General features: G+C 42.3%; 1 protein-coding gene across 45 annotated transcripts in view; it reads left to right on the forward strand.

Annotated features, from left to right (window-relative positions):
* RBFOX1 (RNA binding fox-1 homolog 1) overlaps nucleotides 1-18055 on the forward strand; it is a 2494239-nt gene that overhangs the window by 2098672 nt on the left and 377512 nt on the right. For 5 of the 45 annotated variants that reach the window (XM_063655310.1, XM_063655302.1, XM_063655309.1 and 2 more), the window contains exon 1: nucleotides 15979-16223. The exons of 39 other annotated variants lie outside the window; for them this stretch is intronic. In XM_063655310.1, coding sequence (XP_063511380.1) covers nucleotides 16137-16223 — 87 coding nt within the window. In that variant the 5' untranslated portion in view covers nucleotides 15979-16136. Of the gene's footprint in view, nucleotides 1-15978; nucleotides 16224-18055 lie in introns of those variants that run through there. One more of the 45 variants, XM_063655293.1, reaches the window with a different exon arrangement.

Genomic DNA, 18055 nt, shown 5'->3' on the forward strand with positions numbered 1-18055 from the left:
TTGCACGCCTAGGTGTCTTTAAGATGCTGGAAAAACAAAGGGACCAGGGAGCCAGTGAGAGAGGGGTAAAGAGACACATAAGGGCCAGAGACCACTGGAGTTTGGAAATCTTGACCTAGAGTTGGATTTTTTCCCAAGACAAATGAAGAAGAAGGAAAACACACACACACACACACACACACACACACATACACACACAATAAGAGGGTTTAGGCAGGAGTTAAATGACCATATTTAGCCTTTTACAAAGGCCAGTTTGGCTTTTCTGCAGAGAATAGAGGGAGACAAGATAGAAAGCTGAGGACGGGGGGTGTCAAGTAGGAAGCCACTGCGATAATACTGGTGCAAGCTGATGGTCGCTTGGACTAGGAGTGGACAGAAAAGAAACGGCCAGGAGTAAAACGTTTTGAAAATCAAGCCTGAGATTCATCCCCGAAGCTGATGTTCAGCCAGAAGAGAAGAAATGCAACTCCCGAAATCAGACTTCGGCAGGCTTTGGCGAAGTCAGGTGGCACTGACCTGGGTGGTATGGGGCTTCATGGAACAGAATGACATATCTTAGGCCTCAGCATATCTTAGGCCAAAGCTCCCAGAGCTCAGAATTTCTATCTGAACTCTACCATCACCACCACTGTCACCACTGTCACCAATCCATTGCTATTATCATCACCACCACTATCACCATCGCCATTAAGACTATCACCATCACCAAGCAACTGGTCTCATATATTAGTTGGTAGCAGTCACCAAAGACAAAGGCACTCACCAGCTTGGCAAGGTGCTCTCTAGCATCCCACTTCTAATACGATGGGTGAGAAGTGGGGAGTCAGTTTTATGAAATGTCCAGTGAGCAGTACCTCCACCCGCTGCCTCCCGTCACAGGAGTACAGGAGTGAAGTGCATTCACGGGAATGTGAAACAGAACTGACTTTGAGTCTGAAACAAATTACAAATCTTATGGGCCTCCAGCTAGCTCTATGGGCATGTTTCTCGACTTCTCTGCAGTTTCATTTCTACATTTATGAAATAGAGGTAACAGCAAGACCACAAAGACATAGCATTGTTAGGAGTATGGCACGAGCTAGTTTGTATAGCACCCCAGTACAGTACCCAGCAAACAGAAGGAGCTCAATACATACTTCTACTTTTGATGCTGGAGGTGATGGTGGTGATGGTGTTGGTGATAGTGGTGGTGACTGTGGTGGTGATGGTAGTGATGATGGTGATGATGTGAAAATGGTGGTGGTGATTGTGAATGGTGATGGTGGTAGTCATGGTGATGAAGGTGATGGCGGTAGTGCTGGTGGTAGTGACGGTGCTGATGGTGATGAAGTGGTGATAATGGTGGTGATGGTAGTGATGGTGGTAATGACGGTGATGGTGATAGTGATGGTATTGATAGTGGTGGTGGTGGCGATGGCCATGGTAATGGAGTTGGGATAGTGGTGATGGCAGTGATGGTGGATGGTAGTGTTGGTGATAGTAATGGTGGTAGTGCTGGTGGTGCTGTTGGCTCTGGTGGTGGTAGTGACGGTGCTGATGGTGGTACTTGTGGTGGTGGTGGTGGTGGTGATGATGATGTTTGGTGATGAGAGTGATTCTGGTTAGGTGCAGCATAGTAGAAAATTTTCACACATAAGTACCTGGATTCAGATTTGGTTCAAGTCTACCACTTACCACCTGTGCACCCTTGGGCAAATTATTTAACCTTTCTTTGTTTTAATTGTCTCATCTGTGAGATGGGGATGATGATATTCATTGTCAGTCACTATGAAGACTAAATTATTTAATGTTTGTTAAAATCAGAACAGCGTTCCTATAAACAAACTCTTAGACATAGAGAATGTTTGTTAAATAAAGTGTCAGTGCGGAATACAGCTTTTAACAAAAAGGTACCTAGTGGCTTCTGGACTTCTGCTTTATTCTTGATTTTGCTTTTTGTAGCAGGCTGAAAAGGCTGTCTTTGCCTTCTCTCAACCTCCAGACCCGCCCCCCATCTCTCCATGTGTTCTGCGTAGAACAGGTGTGTGGTGAGCCGGAGTTCTGGCAGAGTGCAACATGAAAAAGACTCCCAGTAATTATAAAAATAACAACGAAGGCTGCTTAGCGAGGTAGGCAGATGAGCACACCACTAGCCAGAATGATAAATAGCGCCTGCAAATGTTAGGTCCCAGTGGGAGTATGGGAACATATGGGATGAACCACACTAAAAGTTGGGCATCATTGGTAAGTTTTAGATGGTTAAGGCAGGCCAACTCCAGTGCCAATTTTTTTCTTCTTTCTTTCTTTTTTTATCCTAATTTTAAATCCTTCAGTTCCCTTTTGTCCCTTTGTTCTATTTTGGTCCTAAAAGAAGCATTCATCTTTGAGGCCAGCCAGGGAATCTCCAAGGAAGTGAGGTCTGTGCAATAATCCTAAAAACAAATGGCCACCCTGGAGTCTGTGAATTTCCACGTTGAGCTCTATTCAATATTGTTGGGGGAGATGTAAATGAATGTGGTAAATATTTAATGGAATGCTGACATGTTGAGTCCAGACCTATGATAGGTGGGCGTGTAGAAAAATTAGTGCCTAACCAGCTCAATAAGTTTACAAGCATTTGTAGAAGAGGCAAACAACTCTTGTCTGCCAAATATTATCTAAAAAGAAGATGTGGAGGGTGGTAGGTTGATTTCAGGTCAGTGTTTGTATGTCTGGGTCTGAATATAGTTTGGAGACTGTACAATCTGTTTGGCATGGCTCTGCAGCAGTGGGATTTCTTTGGAAGGATATTTTGGAATTCTTGTTCACCACCCACCACGCTTTTCCTGGGCCTCAGAAGAGATTTCAGCATCGAGGCGAGATTTAGAATGTGGGCACCTGAGTGTCGGTGCCAGCTCCTTAGTAGATTTCCAGGATTCCTTACTTAGCAATTACATCAACATCCTTGGTCATGTGAAGCAGGCAGAGGAAAGGAAGTAGGATTTGCGATCGGGCAGGTGTGGCTTTGACTGCAGGCCCTCCCTGCTCAAGTTGCCATGAATGATGTAAGGCCTCTGAGTTCTAATATCCTCATTTGTAGAATGGGGCTATTATGAATACCAGTACCATGGACTTGTTAAAAGACTGGATGAGTCAAAGTCTCGGAGGTGCTTAGAATTGTGTTTGGCACATAGTGAGACCTAGGAAAGGGTTTGTTAAAAAATTAAATGGAACATATCTTCTAGGACTGCCTTTTATGTAAGTGTACCTATATGTATGCATTAATCTATTTTTTTGAAAGTTACCTTTTCTTAAAAAAATTAATTTTACTGTAAGTTCCAGGATACATGTGCAGGATGTGCAAGTTTATTACATAGGTAAACGTGTGCGATGGTGGTTTTCTGCACCTATCAACCCATCACCTAGGTATTAAGCCCAACGTGCATCAGCTGTTTATCCTGATGCTCTCCCTTCCCCCACCACCCCCCACAGGCCCCAGTGTGTGTTGTTTCCCTCCACATGTCCATGTGTTCTCATTGTTCAGCTCCCACTTATGAGTGAGAACACGCGGTGTCTGGTTTTCTGTTCTTGTGTTGGTTTGCTCAGGATAATGGCTTCCAGCTCCGTCCATGTCCCTGCAAAAGACATGATCTCATCCTTTTTTATGGCTGCATAGTATTCCATGGTGTGTATGTACCACATTTTCTTTATCCAGTCTACCTTTGATGGGCATTTGTGTTGATTCCATGTCTTTGCTATTGTGATTAGTGCTGTATGCACTAATCTTACAACCACTTTTGTACTAGTTTGGAATCTATTAGTTTTAATGGACAGATGCCCAATTCAAACTAGCTTAAGCAAAAATGGAGATTTGTTGATTCAGGAAACTGGGATAATTGAAGGTCAATCGGAAGTAAGTGAATCATCATTTAAACGCTCAGCATTCTAATCTAATCAGCATTCTAATAGATGTGATCATAAGAAACACCATGAATAAAGCTCAAACACTTACAAATGGGTGTGCAAGCCCAAGGAATATTTTAAGTATGTGGTTATATTACTTAGAGCAACCCCACAACAACCCTGTCAGGGGAGTATTATTGCCCCAAATTTATACAGGCATTAATTGAGGTTCAGAAAGGTTAAGTAACTTGCCCGGGGAAAAACAGCCAGGGATTTTCAGAGCCCAAATTTGACCCAAACTTGTTATGGCTTCAATAGCTGAGTTCCTGGCCAATATGATACATTGCCATTATGATAAAAATAAGTACTTTTTATTAGTAAACTGGAGACCAGAGAAATTATCTATCTATCTATCTATCTATCTATCTATCTATCTATTTATACATATACTTATATTGTTTGTTTGTTTTTTGAGATGGTGAGATGGTGTTTCGCTCTTGCTGCCTAGGCTGAAGTGCAATGGTGTGATCTCGTCTCACTGCAACCTCTGGCTCCTGGGTTAAAGTGATTGTCCTGCCTCAGCCTCCCAAGTAGCTAGGATTACAGGTGCGTACCACCATGCCCAGCTAATTTTTTGTGTTTTTTATAGAGACGGGCTTTCACCATGTTGGTCGGGCTGTTCTTGAACTCCTGACCTCGGTGATCCACCTGCCTCGGCCTCCCAAAGTGCTGGGATTATAGGCGTGAGCCACCATGCCTGTCCCAGAGAAATATATTTTAAAAAAACAAACAAACATGTAAAATACATGGAAAAGCAGCATAATATGAGATTATGAATGGGGCCAGATTTACCCTTCACAAGCTGTGTGATTTTGGGCAAGTTACTTAACCACTCTGTGTTTTGTTTTCCTCACAGTAATATGAAGATATTCATAGGATTTACCTTATAGGATAGTTGTGAAGACTAAGTGAGTTAATACACAAAGGGGTTAGAAGATGTCTGGCAAATAATAAATGGCATATATAGTTTATTTTAAAATAGATTGTCATGTAAGAGCCAGAAAGGAAATGAGGTCACTCAGGGTGGTTCCTCTTTTGATGTCCCCAGGGTGTACCACAAGGACACTGCTAATCTAGGAAGTTGAAAATCCCACCTGTCAGAGGCTCTCTGTTGCCACCAGCTGCCTGGCTATGACATCGCAGAGAAACCATCTTGCAGCAGTCAGCCCCTTGGCTAATCCTCTCCAATGAGAGGTTCAGCTGCACAGCTTGGCACAGCTTGGTTCTGGGTCCCTCACATCTCTGTCTTGTCTGCAAAACCAGGCTGTATAGTCTCTGAAAACACAGGTTTATCTGCTACCTCCTTCTCTCCTCCAGTGCTGTGTTTGGTGGGTTCCCAGTGATGACTAATACCCGTTCATTGGTCTGATAACATTTTTTTTTTCCTGGTCTGAAGCTGGAGAAAAAAGCTTCAGCAGAGAGAAGCCACCTCCTGTTCTGAGATTACTGCTAGTTATTGGACAAGGGAATGAAAGATGTGCTTTGCACTTCTTAAGCACAGACTTGCTTTTACAATATGGGGTGCCTTAGCACCTGCCCATGTTGTTTGACCTTCTTGCCACGTTGAAAACCTGCCCCCTGCCAAGCGGTGGTGAATGCTGACTGGCAGGTTCATATCATCAAAGTCACAGTGCTGGTAAACACGTCAACATGATTTCACGTGAGAACAGCCATCCAAGCTGTTCATATGAGCCCACCTTTAGGGATTTTGACTTTACCCATGCCTGCCCTTAGTAAAAAGTACAGCACATCTTGCTACCTACTGGGAAGTCTGATGGACAGTCAGAAGCTCCTCTGGAGTCCTTTGGTGAATTTCACTAGAGCCATCAACTCCCTGCAATGATGGGGAATATTTGGGGAGTTACGTGCAGTTTTCTGGGATGAGGGCACAATTCAGAGTGGTCCAATTTCAGAGTGGTTCATGCATCAAAAATAAGATTGAGGAACCGCAGTTTCACCCCTAGAAGAGGCGCAATGGTATGGGAAAAAGCCAAGGAGAAATCAGCCCTTGAGGTGGAGATGATGCCTCAGCTTCACAAAGAAAGGGCAACCTAATAATCTCTTTATCTGTCCTCCTCCTGCGTTCCTTCCCCTTTTGTTTCTCCTCCAGTGGTTATTCTTTCCTGGTGTTCCCTGGTGATTAGCCCATTTCCATGTGCCTCGGACTTTCTCTTGCTTGGGAGGCATTTCCCAACTTCCTGAAGACTCAGTGGTGGGTGGTGTAGGTCAGCTCTTCTCCAGCCATCAAAGTCTTCTCCTCCTCTCTCTGCTCTTTGGATTTGTATTCCTTTACCTCTAATGACCGTTAGGGTGGTTGAGATTGACTGAGGGGTGGAGAGTAAAGGAGACTAAGAAACCATTCAGCTTGAGTTAAAATGTCCAAGCTAAGACCAGGCACATGGCTCATGCCTGTAATCCCAGGACTTTGGGAGGCTGAGGTGGGAGGATCGCTTGAGCCCAGGAGTTCAAGACCAGCCTGGGCAACACAGCGAGACCCCCATCTCTGAAAAAAAGTTTAAAAATTGCCAGACATGGTGGTACGCACCTGTAGTCCCAGGTATTCAGAAGTGTGAGGCAGGAGGATTGTTTGAACCCAGGAGTCAGAGGCTGCAGTGAGCTATGATCATGCCACTGCCTTCCAGCCTGGGTAACAGAGTGAGACCCTGTCTCAATAAATAAATAAAATAATTTTCTAAAAACCCAGGCCACCATTTCTCAGAGTATATTAATCCATATCGCATTCAAAAAAAAGAAACCCTTCTCATAGTATCTAGCACAAGGGAGTTTTGTAGTTTTGTAGCCTCTCTCAGTTCATGGGTATAGCTCTGTGTTTGACAAACTCTATGGCCTTGGCCAATTCACCTCCCCTCTCATGGTCTCAGTGTTCTTGTTACTAATGTACTAAATGGAACAGACTCTACTTCATAGGAATAAAGAGGGGATAAACTAAGATAACAGATACAATGAAATGAGTACTGTGTCTGGCACATAGTAAGCATTGAATAAGTGGTAGTGACTCTGTTAGTGATGATGAAGAAGATGAAGATGTAGGAGGAAGGAATGAAGAAGAGAAGAAACCAAAAGCCTAGCACAGGGCTGATACATAATTCTCAAAAACCAGATAATCCAATAGATAGCAAAATGAATGGTGAGTGGATGGGTGGGTAGATGGATGGGTGGATGATGAGTGGGTGGATGGATGGATTGTGTGTTGGTCATCCAGTCAGTTTTGGAAAGTCTGGATCAAACAAGGTCCAGCAGTTTTTTGTTTTGTTTTGTTTTGTTTTCTTCTTTACAGGACTTTTCAGGTGCTTTTATATGCTAATAGTCATCATGAATTCCCAAGAGGAAGAGAGGGCAAGCTGAATTTCTCCAACTCATTTGACAATGGTGTCCTTTTTACAATGAGGCATCTGATGAGCCTTCTATCCATGCAAAGTATGCCTTGCAAGATGCCAGTCCAGCACACTTAGTTTCTAAAGAGAAAATAATACCCGGAAAGCTCAGGTGATTCAGCCAATTCAGCAACTGAATGGAATTAGTACAAAAATCCTCATTTACCAGTCCCGGAGACCTGTTCTATTAGGAGTGGCCTCTGTGTCCAGCTCCTGTAGGGACCTGGAGCACAGAAGGCAGAAGATGTAGAGAGGGCACAAAGAAAAGTCTAGCGGAGTAGCTGCATCCTCCTCCCTTCTGAGAGGCCTCAGGGAGTATTTGTTTGCCTCAAGCAAGGTCAACAAATTCTCAAACCCAGTTGCCATTCATCCCCAGACAGGTCAGAGGTCGGTTCCTGAAGCATTGTTGATCTCAGCAGAGATGATGTGCAGGGTTGATATTCTTAGATTTGCTCATTCAGCCAGTCAGTCTGGCTTTCAGAGGAGAATCAGGTCAGGAAGCGCTTAATGAACCAAGAGGAGCATGGTGCTGCCTGAACCACTGGGGGTTCGAGTTTGTAATGATTATCAGCAGGCTCCTCACTTACAAGACCTACTGAAATTTTCTTTGTGCATCTCCATAACCATTTTTAGAGATGCGGTCAGTACTGCTGGTTAGAGTAACCCAGGGTCCTGGATTCTTTAAGTTACTTCTGATTTAAAGGTACCATCTTCATCATCCCTAAAAACCATGAATTGAACTTGATATCGTATTCACTGTTTTGGTTTCAAAAATTGCCTTTTCCATTTACAGAAGCCATATACCTATCCTTTGTTAATTCCTGGGTCTTAGTTTTTTGTTTGGAACATAGAAGAAGGAGGTAAGCTCTTCAACAAGAAGGCACTTCACAAGTTGCATTTGTTAGCACGATTTCATTTGAGCAATTAGCGGTTGAAGGGAGGAAGAGTTTTGATATCCCTGGCTTGATCCTCCAACCAGCTGCTAATTCTGTTGTCACTATGACAACTGTCAACAGCCATTTACTGAGTGTTTGCTATGAGCCTCTGAGCTAACCACTGCAGTATACTGTACTTATTTAAATCTCTGGACCACTCCATGTGTTATGGCTACTCATGATATTCTTATTTTGCAGATAATAAATCTGAGGCACAGAGAGGTTAAGTAATGTTCATGGGAACACACAGCTGATAACTGGTAGGACCTGGGGTTTTAATGTGGTCTGTGTGGTTTAATGTGAGCTCTTAACTACTATGCCATGGTGATTGCAACAAGGGAGCCAGGCATGGTAAGAAGTTGCCAGGAGGTGAGAGAATGTAATGCCACAAGAATAACATATGCTTAGTACATACTTGTCATTCTCATAAGAACTTCCCATGGAACAGCTCATTTGCATACACTAACTGAAAGCAGTCTCTAAGTGGGGAGATGTGACTTCTCTTCTCCGGATGTCTCTTTTTGCTAGATTAGTCCTCCACTGAGATTTCCAGTGGGGGTGGTTGTAATCTGGAGAGAGGTTGGTTGATGGTCTGATATATCCTGTCCACAGTCTATGGAAGCTTTTCCTATATTCTCATCTTGATAATTTGATGCAGTTGTGACTTGGGTGCCACATTGTTGGGTGCCACATTGGATGCCCTTTTGTAGCCATCCTCTCCTTCACTGGGAATTCATTTGTTAGTCCTTGGTATTCTAAATATTATGTAGCATCTCAGGGAATTTTTCTTGCGGTCCATGCTAGGTAATGCTTTTCCATGCTCTCTTCTCACCTACGCTGCATGGAGTTTGAATGCATGTCTGGCAGTGAGTGTCATTTCTCAATTCTGGTTCAAGCTGATACCCTAGTGTCATCATTCTTGATGACTCAGCAGGTATTACAGGCATGTAGGGAAACCTGACTCTTGGTAACTGACCAGGCACACATTCTGTTGTTTAACCTTGTACAAGTCACTTGGACTCCCTGAGCCTCTGTCTCATCCCACAGGTGACAGATCATTCTCAAATACTTATTGAGCAACTACTCTGTGCCCAGTCCTATGTGAATGGCAGGAAAACAAAGTGATTGAGGAGGTGGTGCAGGGGATAGAATGGAAGCACACCTGTGTGAGAATGCCAGCTAGGCCTTCTTTCCCAGGGCAAATCACTGCTGATGTTTCAGAATCTCAGCCCCATAGATCACGAGTGCTGGGATTGGGGCAGAAGGTAGTGCTGGGAAGATCTGGCATATGGCTGCTTGTTGAAGGATGGGATGTATATATAAGCAGTTTTACTGGGGGGATAATAGAATGGAAGCTCGAACAGCAACATCTGTATGGGGTGTTGGTGGGGCACTGAAGACAGAGCTGCCATGATGAGCAGAGAGATTAAAAAACAGTTTTGAATGGGTACCTTGAAAACATTCTGAAGAATGAAGTAAAAATAAACTAGCACTTTCTGGATGCCTTCCAAGCACCAGGAACACCCACCTTCAGCATGTCATTTCACTGCTGTAATACATTTGTGAGAGGGTATAGGTGTTGTACCATCTTAGCCCTGATGGGAGTAGGGCTCAAGGATGAGTATATTGTCCTTAATCAGACACATAAAAGGGTGACAGAGCCCAGATCCCCTAGATCCAAACCCAGCCTCTCCAACTTTGAAACACAGCCTTTTTCTACTGTTGTGATGCCCTCAGGTCACTTGAGATGACCTTGGAAACATAGGTAGCTCTCAGTGATCTGGGGGGCCCCTAACAGCCCCTCCACCTTCCTCACACTTTTTCAGTCAGTCATTTCTGGAAGGATTTAGGAAAACTTCATTTGCTAGTGGCAATTTTAGTCATTGGGTGAGCAAGAAGAAATGGCATACTACCTTATTTGAGCTGATCTGCCTTCTCAAAAGTGTGATCACTATTAAAAGAGTCGTGATATGGTGTGGGCAGTCTCTGAACCAAACACAATGCTGAAATGACTTTCGGACAAAGGTGATGGTGCAGTTAGTTCTGTCTGGGGTGGCAGGGACAACTTTGCAGAAGGTGTCATGGAACATTTGACTTAGGCCAGCAAGGTTTATCTAAAAGGAAGAAAGGGAGAGAGGAAGGAAGGGTACTTCTGCATAGCAGGCAAGTTTAAATGGAAAAGTGGATTCACAGAGGTATTTGGCAAAGACAATTTGCCAGTGTGGTTTGAAGAGAAGAGTGATTTGTAGAAAAACGGAAAATTTGTATCAGAGGATAAATTTGGACAGGGTAAAGTGAGGAATATTATGAAGGGCCTCAGACACTGTAGGAGATTTTCCATTACCCACTTTTGTCTGAAAACAAAGTGAGTGATTTTGTGAGTAATTACATAATCTTCCCAAATCTGTATTTTGAAATAAACATTGTCAATATCCAAAAGATAAGAAATGTGATGATAGGATCAGGGAAACACTCTGTTTTATGCATTTTGTTTTGTTCTGTTTTGATAGTCAACAAATGGCAACTGACAGCTTCTTTTTAGATAGCTTTTTAGAAAGCAAAGAATGGTAGAGCTGATCCTACAGTGAGCTCCTGACCTGTGAGAGAGGCAGCTTTTTCACAGATATGATTACTGGTGCAAAGAAATGTGGCTCAACATGCCTAGATCTTCCAGTCTTTCAAGAGATAGCATAAATCTAGATTTTACATGAGATGCCCCCATTAAACAATATTACCTTTTTTTTTACACTGTGCAGACAAATCATTATCATGATCATCATCATCCCCTTCTATGGACTGGACTTGGTCCCTACGGCTGCAGGTTGCTCTGTTGACCAACAGAATCCATGAGGCAGGAATTGGTCTTCTCTAGATACCCCCTATCTTTCATCTTCCAGTCACAGCCAACACTTCTGTTTCTTCCTTCTCTTTCATTGACGTCTGAACTTTGAGTGGCTACCACTCAGAAGGGCCAGTCACTCATGTTGGCTCTCTTTGTTAGTCTGGTCTCAAACTCCTGGGCTCAAGTGATTCTCCTGCCTCAGCCTCCAGAGTAGCGGAGACTCAGGTGTGCACCACTGTGCCCAGTTTATGTTAGCTGTTAGGATCTGGGAAAGGAGGGGCTGGGCGCGGTGGCTCACGCCTGTAATCCCAGCACTTTGGGAGGCTGAGGCAGGTAGATCCTGAGGTCAGGAGTTCGAGACCAGCCTGACCAACATGGTGAAACCCTGTCTCTACTAAAAATACAAAAATTAGCCAGGTGTGGTGGCGGGTCCCTGTAATCCCAGCTACTCGGGAGGTTGAAGCAGGAGAATAGCTTGAATCTGGGTTGTAGAGGTTGCAGTAAGCTGAGATCATGCCATTGCACTCTAGCCTGGGACAGAGCAAGACTCTGTCTCAAAAAAAAAAAAAAAAAAAAAAAAGATCTGGGAAGGGAGATGCAGTATCTGACAGCCAGAGCTAAAATGCCTTTATCTAGAACAGGAAAAGAGGAGTTAATACCTAAGAAGGAAATGTCATCATGGAAGGTCGAGATAGATGGAAGAATTTTTTTTTTTTTAGGTGGAGGGGTGAGATTGAACTATCAAAGCCTGGCTGAGAAAAAGCAAAATCCTTGATGGAAATCTCTGGAACAGGGAAAAATGAGCAGAACTGGCACCAAGGAAGCATTAGGAGAGAGAAGATAGTGGGGAAGCAGAAAGGAACAGCAAAGGAGTGTGTATTTGCCATTGTCTTGAAGTCTGACTTCTTGGATAAAATATGTACCCTAGATTAAGGGTTAGCAAACCATGGGCTGTGAGCCCAACCTGGACCATTGCCTAGTTTTGTATAATCTTCGAGGTAAGAATGGTGTTTGCACTTATAACTGGCTGGAATTTTTTTTAAAAGAATAATATTTTGTGACCTGTAAAAAGGATAGGAATTTAATATATACAGTATTACAGGAACATGGCCACAATCATTCATTGGCGTATTGTCAATGGATGCTTTTTCATGCTACAACAGCAGAATTTTGAGCAGTTGCAACAGAGATTGTAAGTTCTGCAACAGCTAAAATATTTATTATCTGAGTGTTTACAGAAAAACATTTACCATTCCCTGCCCATGATGGGCAGAGCAGATGGCAATACACGGCTCTTTATTTGACTTCAGTATGTTTCAGGGATCTGCCTGTTTCTTAGCCACTACCAGAACTGCCCCACTCTCCTTTCACCTTGCTGTTTCTTCTACTATTTAAAGTTCCTGCATTATACCGTGAGCTTAATACCACACAATAGATGTTGAGTAGCCAGACATTTGCCATGAACCATGTGCACTGCCACTGGGGAATGGAAAGACACACAACGTAGTGTCGACCTTCTACAGGAGGCTCCAAGAAGGAAGAATCACAGCTCAGCAATACTAGATGCTTCCCATTTGGGAAAACAGAACCTATGTTAAGAAAAAGAGGTTTTGTTTAGTAGTTGTTGTTTATTTACAGACTTTATGATTAGTGGAAGGTTTTGAACAGGGATGCAGTCAATACAACTTCAAAAACATAAGTACTGCAATCATACAGGACAATAATATATAAATATAAAATCAGAATCAGAGAATATATGAGTAATGGTGATCGCGACTGGAGGTGGGAGGGACAGCCCTTATTTTCACACAAGATAAGGAAGATATTTATTACTCAGGAACAGCAAAAGGTTATTGCATCATGGCGTTCTTAAGAAGAAAACAGAAAATACCCCCGGCACAGGCTATAACTATATATCTCTATCCTGTATGTAATATATCTCTTATTTCTATCCTCCTAAAATCAGCAGATTCTTTTATATATAAACATATATACACACAGTCACGTGTCCCTTAACGATTGGCACTGGGTACGTTCTGAGAAACGGGTCAGGCAATCTTGTACTGAATACTGTAGGTGATTGTATCTAAACATAGAAAAGGTACAGTAAAGTATAACATTATAATATAATCTGATGTGACCAGCATCACATATCCAATTTGTCATGCCCTGAAATGACATTATATATACAGTCATCCCTCAATATGGTGGGGGATTGGCTCCAGGACCTCCCCTCAGATACCAAAATCTGCAGATGCTCAGTCCCTGATATAAAATGGCCTAGGATTTGCATATAACCTATGCACATCTTCCTGTATATATATTAAATCATCTTTAGATTACTTATGAAGCCTAATACAATGTAAATGCTGTGTAAATCGTTGTTATACTCTATTGTTTAGGAAATAATGACAAGAACAAACAGTCTGTGTATGTTCAGTGCAGGTGCAGAGGTGTTTGTGTGTGTGTGTGTTTTAGATCTGAGGTTGGTTGAATCTATGGATGTGGAACCCGAGAATATGGAGAGGTGTGTGTGTGTGTGTGTGTGTGTGTGTGTGTGTGGAGAGAGAGAGAGAGAGAAAGTTACATAAATACAATGGATCACTATCTTCTCTGCAGTTTCCAGCTACCTCTTCCTCAAGTTTGCTTATTAAAGCATTCTTGATTAAGAGTAAGTTGATATAGTTACCTCTCTTCTATGCTCAGGAAACTAAGAGTCTAAATGTGTAAATTTCTTGCCTAAATGATGGAATTAAGTCTCCTGCCTCCTGGTCCAGTGGTCTTTCTATTTTACAACACTAAAGAGACAATTTGATCTGACACAGGCCTTACCTAAGTAAGTGAGAGCTCTCCCCTCCGGTTGATTGCTAAACGAAAGCGGACGGGAGAGACACGTCCCTCTCACAGTGATGCTTCTGTCCTCCCCGGTAACTTCTCAGAAATGTGGTGTTGAAAGTCGTCGTCAAAAGCTAAAGTTAGAAACAGTATCGGGCTGTTGAGTAAGAGGGGTCAGCGCACGGCTGTTATGGGAGCTTTTTGAATTGTACAACGTGGCCACTTTGATGCATGAGAATCAATTACAGAGAAACCTTGTCAAGATGGCCAAAATTCAGCCTTAAATAATTGAATTCTCTGCCAAACCCTGTCCGCTGTCGTTATCTAGAAATGTAATTATGCAGCTAAATCAAGCAACTAAAATTAGTGTAGTGTAAAAACACCTTGGCTATCTGAAAGTGGAGGAATTGACATTTGGATTTAGAAAACGCCAATAGTTGGATATGTTTGGCGGTGTTTGAAGCTCTCTCCCAGTTTCGACAAAATCTATATCGAGTGTCCTGTTTAGAGTGAGAAGTGGAATGTGGCCAGTGAATGTTTGATTTTGAAGGTGATTTTCAGTGATCCCTGGGACTTGGGCATTATTTGAGTGGATTCTCTTCATTAGAACTTCATATTATTGCTTTTAAAATTGTGGAACTACACACACCCACATGACTTCCTAATATGAAGATTAGAAGACTGACAATTTGAATGTTATCTGAGCCTTCAATCTCAAGTCAAAGCCTTCAGTCTGAAAGCAAAGATGTGTCTATACCAATCATCAGCAGAACAGGCAATACATGATAAGAGTGGCTAATAGCCACCGGTACTGCACACATCATGATATGGTGCTAGGACTTCATTTAATGATAACACAGCCTTTTGAAGTAGGGACTATTATTATCTCAGTTTTCCAGATGCGTGAACAGGGTTCAGAGAGGCTAAGTAACTTGTTCAAGATCACACAGCTAGTGATTATACTGACACCCAAGTCAGTATAATTCCAATTATATTAAATAATATATTAATTCAATTGGAATTAATTCCAATTCATGTAATCCCCTAGGAATTTATCTGCTACCATGTAACATATCCCAAATGATTGCTTGGGTATTTTCAGACACCAGAAAGATTTCAAATCTGTGCTTGAATGTATTTTTTATCCATAGTTTTGGTGCTTGTTAGCTATGCCTTGAAACTCTGGGAACCAGGAGACATCTCTTGTTAATGTATTGCATATTAATATATCACAGTTGAAAGCTCAAAATAAAGAATGTCTTTAAAAATACAAAATAAAAGGCATAGAAAATGTTATTATAGACTAAAATACAGCAGTGAAAATAGTGTTGTGGTTAGGAGTCGGGCTCTGGAATGTGTTTGTAGCTTAGCACTGCCTTGTACGAGCTATGTGACCATGAGCAAACCATTTAACTAGTATGAGCCCTGTTTCCCATTTGTTATATGGGACTGATAATAGTACTGACTTCAGAGACTTCTTGTGAGAATGAAATTACATAACGTGTAAATAATTTAACTCCATCTCTCTGCATAGCACACATTGTGGAAATATAAGCGGGCTGGTAGTTTTATTGTATTATTTACAAATTGCCTCTTTAAAATTGAAATCAGAGAGAGAGCGGGAGGAAAACTAGACTGAATGTCTTCTTACTTTATTTCTATCAGGACCAAACGTTGCCCACATTAACCTGCTGGATTTGAATTTTAACTGGGAGGCGATAATCACATTAATTTACATTTCTCAGTTTATTTTTCCATAAAAATCCCATGTAGACCCCATCCCTTGCTCTTTTGGCCAAATTCAGTGGGATGAGCTTATATCTCATAGCCTGGTTCCCTCTGTCACTTGGTCTCTTGGTCTCTTGGTCTCTCTCTCTCTCTCTCTCTCTCTGAGAACTAAATTAATGAAGAGTATTTGGTTAGTCATGTTAGGCAAGCTGTTCCCAAAATAGCACCTTCCATTTTGGTAGCTTCAACTTTGCAGCTGCTGTGTCTCTTCGTCGTCTGGGAAGAAAACTTTCACATTAAGAGTTGCTGATGCGGATTTTCTTTCTTTCCTCTCCCGGCGTTGATGAGTGCTTGGCTCCTGACAGAAGCGATTTGGCTCGCAGCTTTGTAGTTCGGAAGAAGTTGGGTCTATAGATTTCCCCCTAACCCTCCATTGATGTGTTGAGCTTCAGAGGGAATAATAACTCTACGTAAACCATGTTGGCGTCTCAAGGAGTTCTCCTGCATCCCTATGGCGTGCCTATGATTGTACCGGCAGCTCCTTACCTCCCTGGACTGATTCAGGTAATTCAAGGCCTCTGCCAGCCAGCAACTTAACTCCAGAGTGCTCAGAGTAATAATTGGAATTTTTATGGTTGAGAAAGCAAACACTTTTAATACAGGAAAAAGCCCTCGCCTAGTCAGTGAGAAGACAGTAGGAAATCAAAAAGATGGATCACCCTAATCTAGCTATTGACATCTCTCATGGCTGAATAAATGGTGTAGTTGAGCTATATTTGCTTGTATTGATCTGACTGCTGTTTAACATTCATGCCTTAGCTTCAGGAGGTTGACCACGGGGCAAAGGATTTGCTCTCCTTCTCAGCTTTCTGAGGGACTCAGTCTCCCAGAGCAGATCATGAAACAAAGTAACTTATCATGAGGTGACTCAGTTAAGAGCTTTAACCCAGGAAATGAAAGGAGCATGAAATATGCATTAATTCATAGGACGCCTCCACAGGGATTGTCTATTTTCAGAGAAGGCTCTCCCCACCTGAATTTGAGTGGTGGCACTGAGGCAAGAAGGAACACTCTATTGATGGGTAATTTATGAAGCTCAGAGATTATTCTAGGAATCCCTTGCCAGATGTTTACATCTTAATGATGGCAAGAAAGTGGAGGGTTCATGTGTGTGCTGGTTTTACTTTGAAGGCTTTTAATTCTGTGCAGAGAGGATTAATCTACCAATAAAAAAATTGGGGACCTTTTTTTCCCCCTCATCATAAGGTTTTCTTTGCAAGCAGGCATTGCCTTCTGGGTATATGTCTGAAGTTCTCCATTGAAAGCTAACATCTACTAGCGATAGAAACCACAGATCATAGAAATCCAAGGTGGCTTTTCGTTGTTATAATTAGTTTTTTTAGTATAATCATCCCTTTGCAATAAATTCTGTATCTCCTTTCTACAGAAAAGGAAAACAAAATATATTTAGGTACGTCCTTTCACCTTTACTCTTGTGCCTCCCTCTGTCCCCTCTAGCCCCTCGTAGTTAAAAATTATGAGATACCCTAGCTCACTAATTATAATTTCCGGGAAGGATTCTGGTCACTTTTCCCCCTACCTCTTCTGACCTTTGCTGTTACCTTTTGTTAACTATACGAACCTGGGTGATTAGAGTCATTTGGGGGTGATTCCAAGTAACAACAAAACATTCTCTCTTTCTGGATTTATGGCCGTTCCTCCGGTTGGAAGCTTTTCTCTGTATTACATGTTGTAAACAAATGGGTCACCTGGAGAACGGTCCTTTGCAGCGTGGAACTTGTTGCGTCTTTCCTGGTACACACAGGCCGGTGTGATAAGGTTGCCATTTCTGAAGTAGGGCTCAGTGGCAACTTAGAAAGTTAACAGGCCTCTTGCTGCTACTGGAAACGTGGGGTGAAGGTCGGCTGTTGGAGTTTTGTCAGACCCTCTGCCGCCCCATCTGATAAATAATTACAAGCAAATCGTGGCCTTCGCTCTATGCTGATTGATGCTGAAATTGCTTTTGAAAGTTCTCATAAGTTCCTGTTATAGATTAAGTGCTGGTGTAGGAAAAATAACAGCACCCACTGAAATGGGTGAATGTAATCAGGTTTAATGGACTCGAGAGCTTGTTGGGAATTAAATAACTATCGATTTGCTGGAATGTTGCTGTCATTATGAAATGCCACTCTGGACGTATTACCCCAGTGATAGATGAGAAGATGCAAGGGCCAGCTGAGAAATTGGGGAGGCCCTATTTCTTCCTCCTTTGCAGAGCATTTGAGAAACATAGCCAGTTATTTTTGGAAAGAACAAGTGATTTTACTTGCAAATCTTAGCCTGATCATACTTTGTTTTTCCAAGCGACACCTCTGGTAACTAGTTACCCATAATTA

Source organism: Pongo pygmaeus, chromosome 18 (genome assembly GCF_028885625.2).
Source record: "Pongo pygmaeus isolate AG05252 chromosome 18, NHGRI_mPonPyg2-v2.0_pri, whole genome shotgun sequence".
NCBI lineage: Eukaryota > Metazoa > Chordata > Mammalia > Primates > Hominidae > Pongo > Pongo pygmaeus.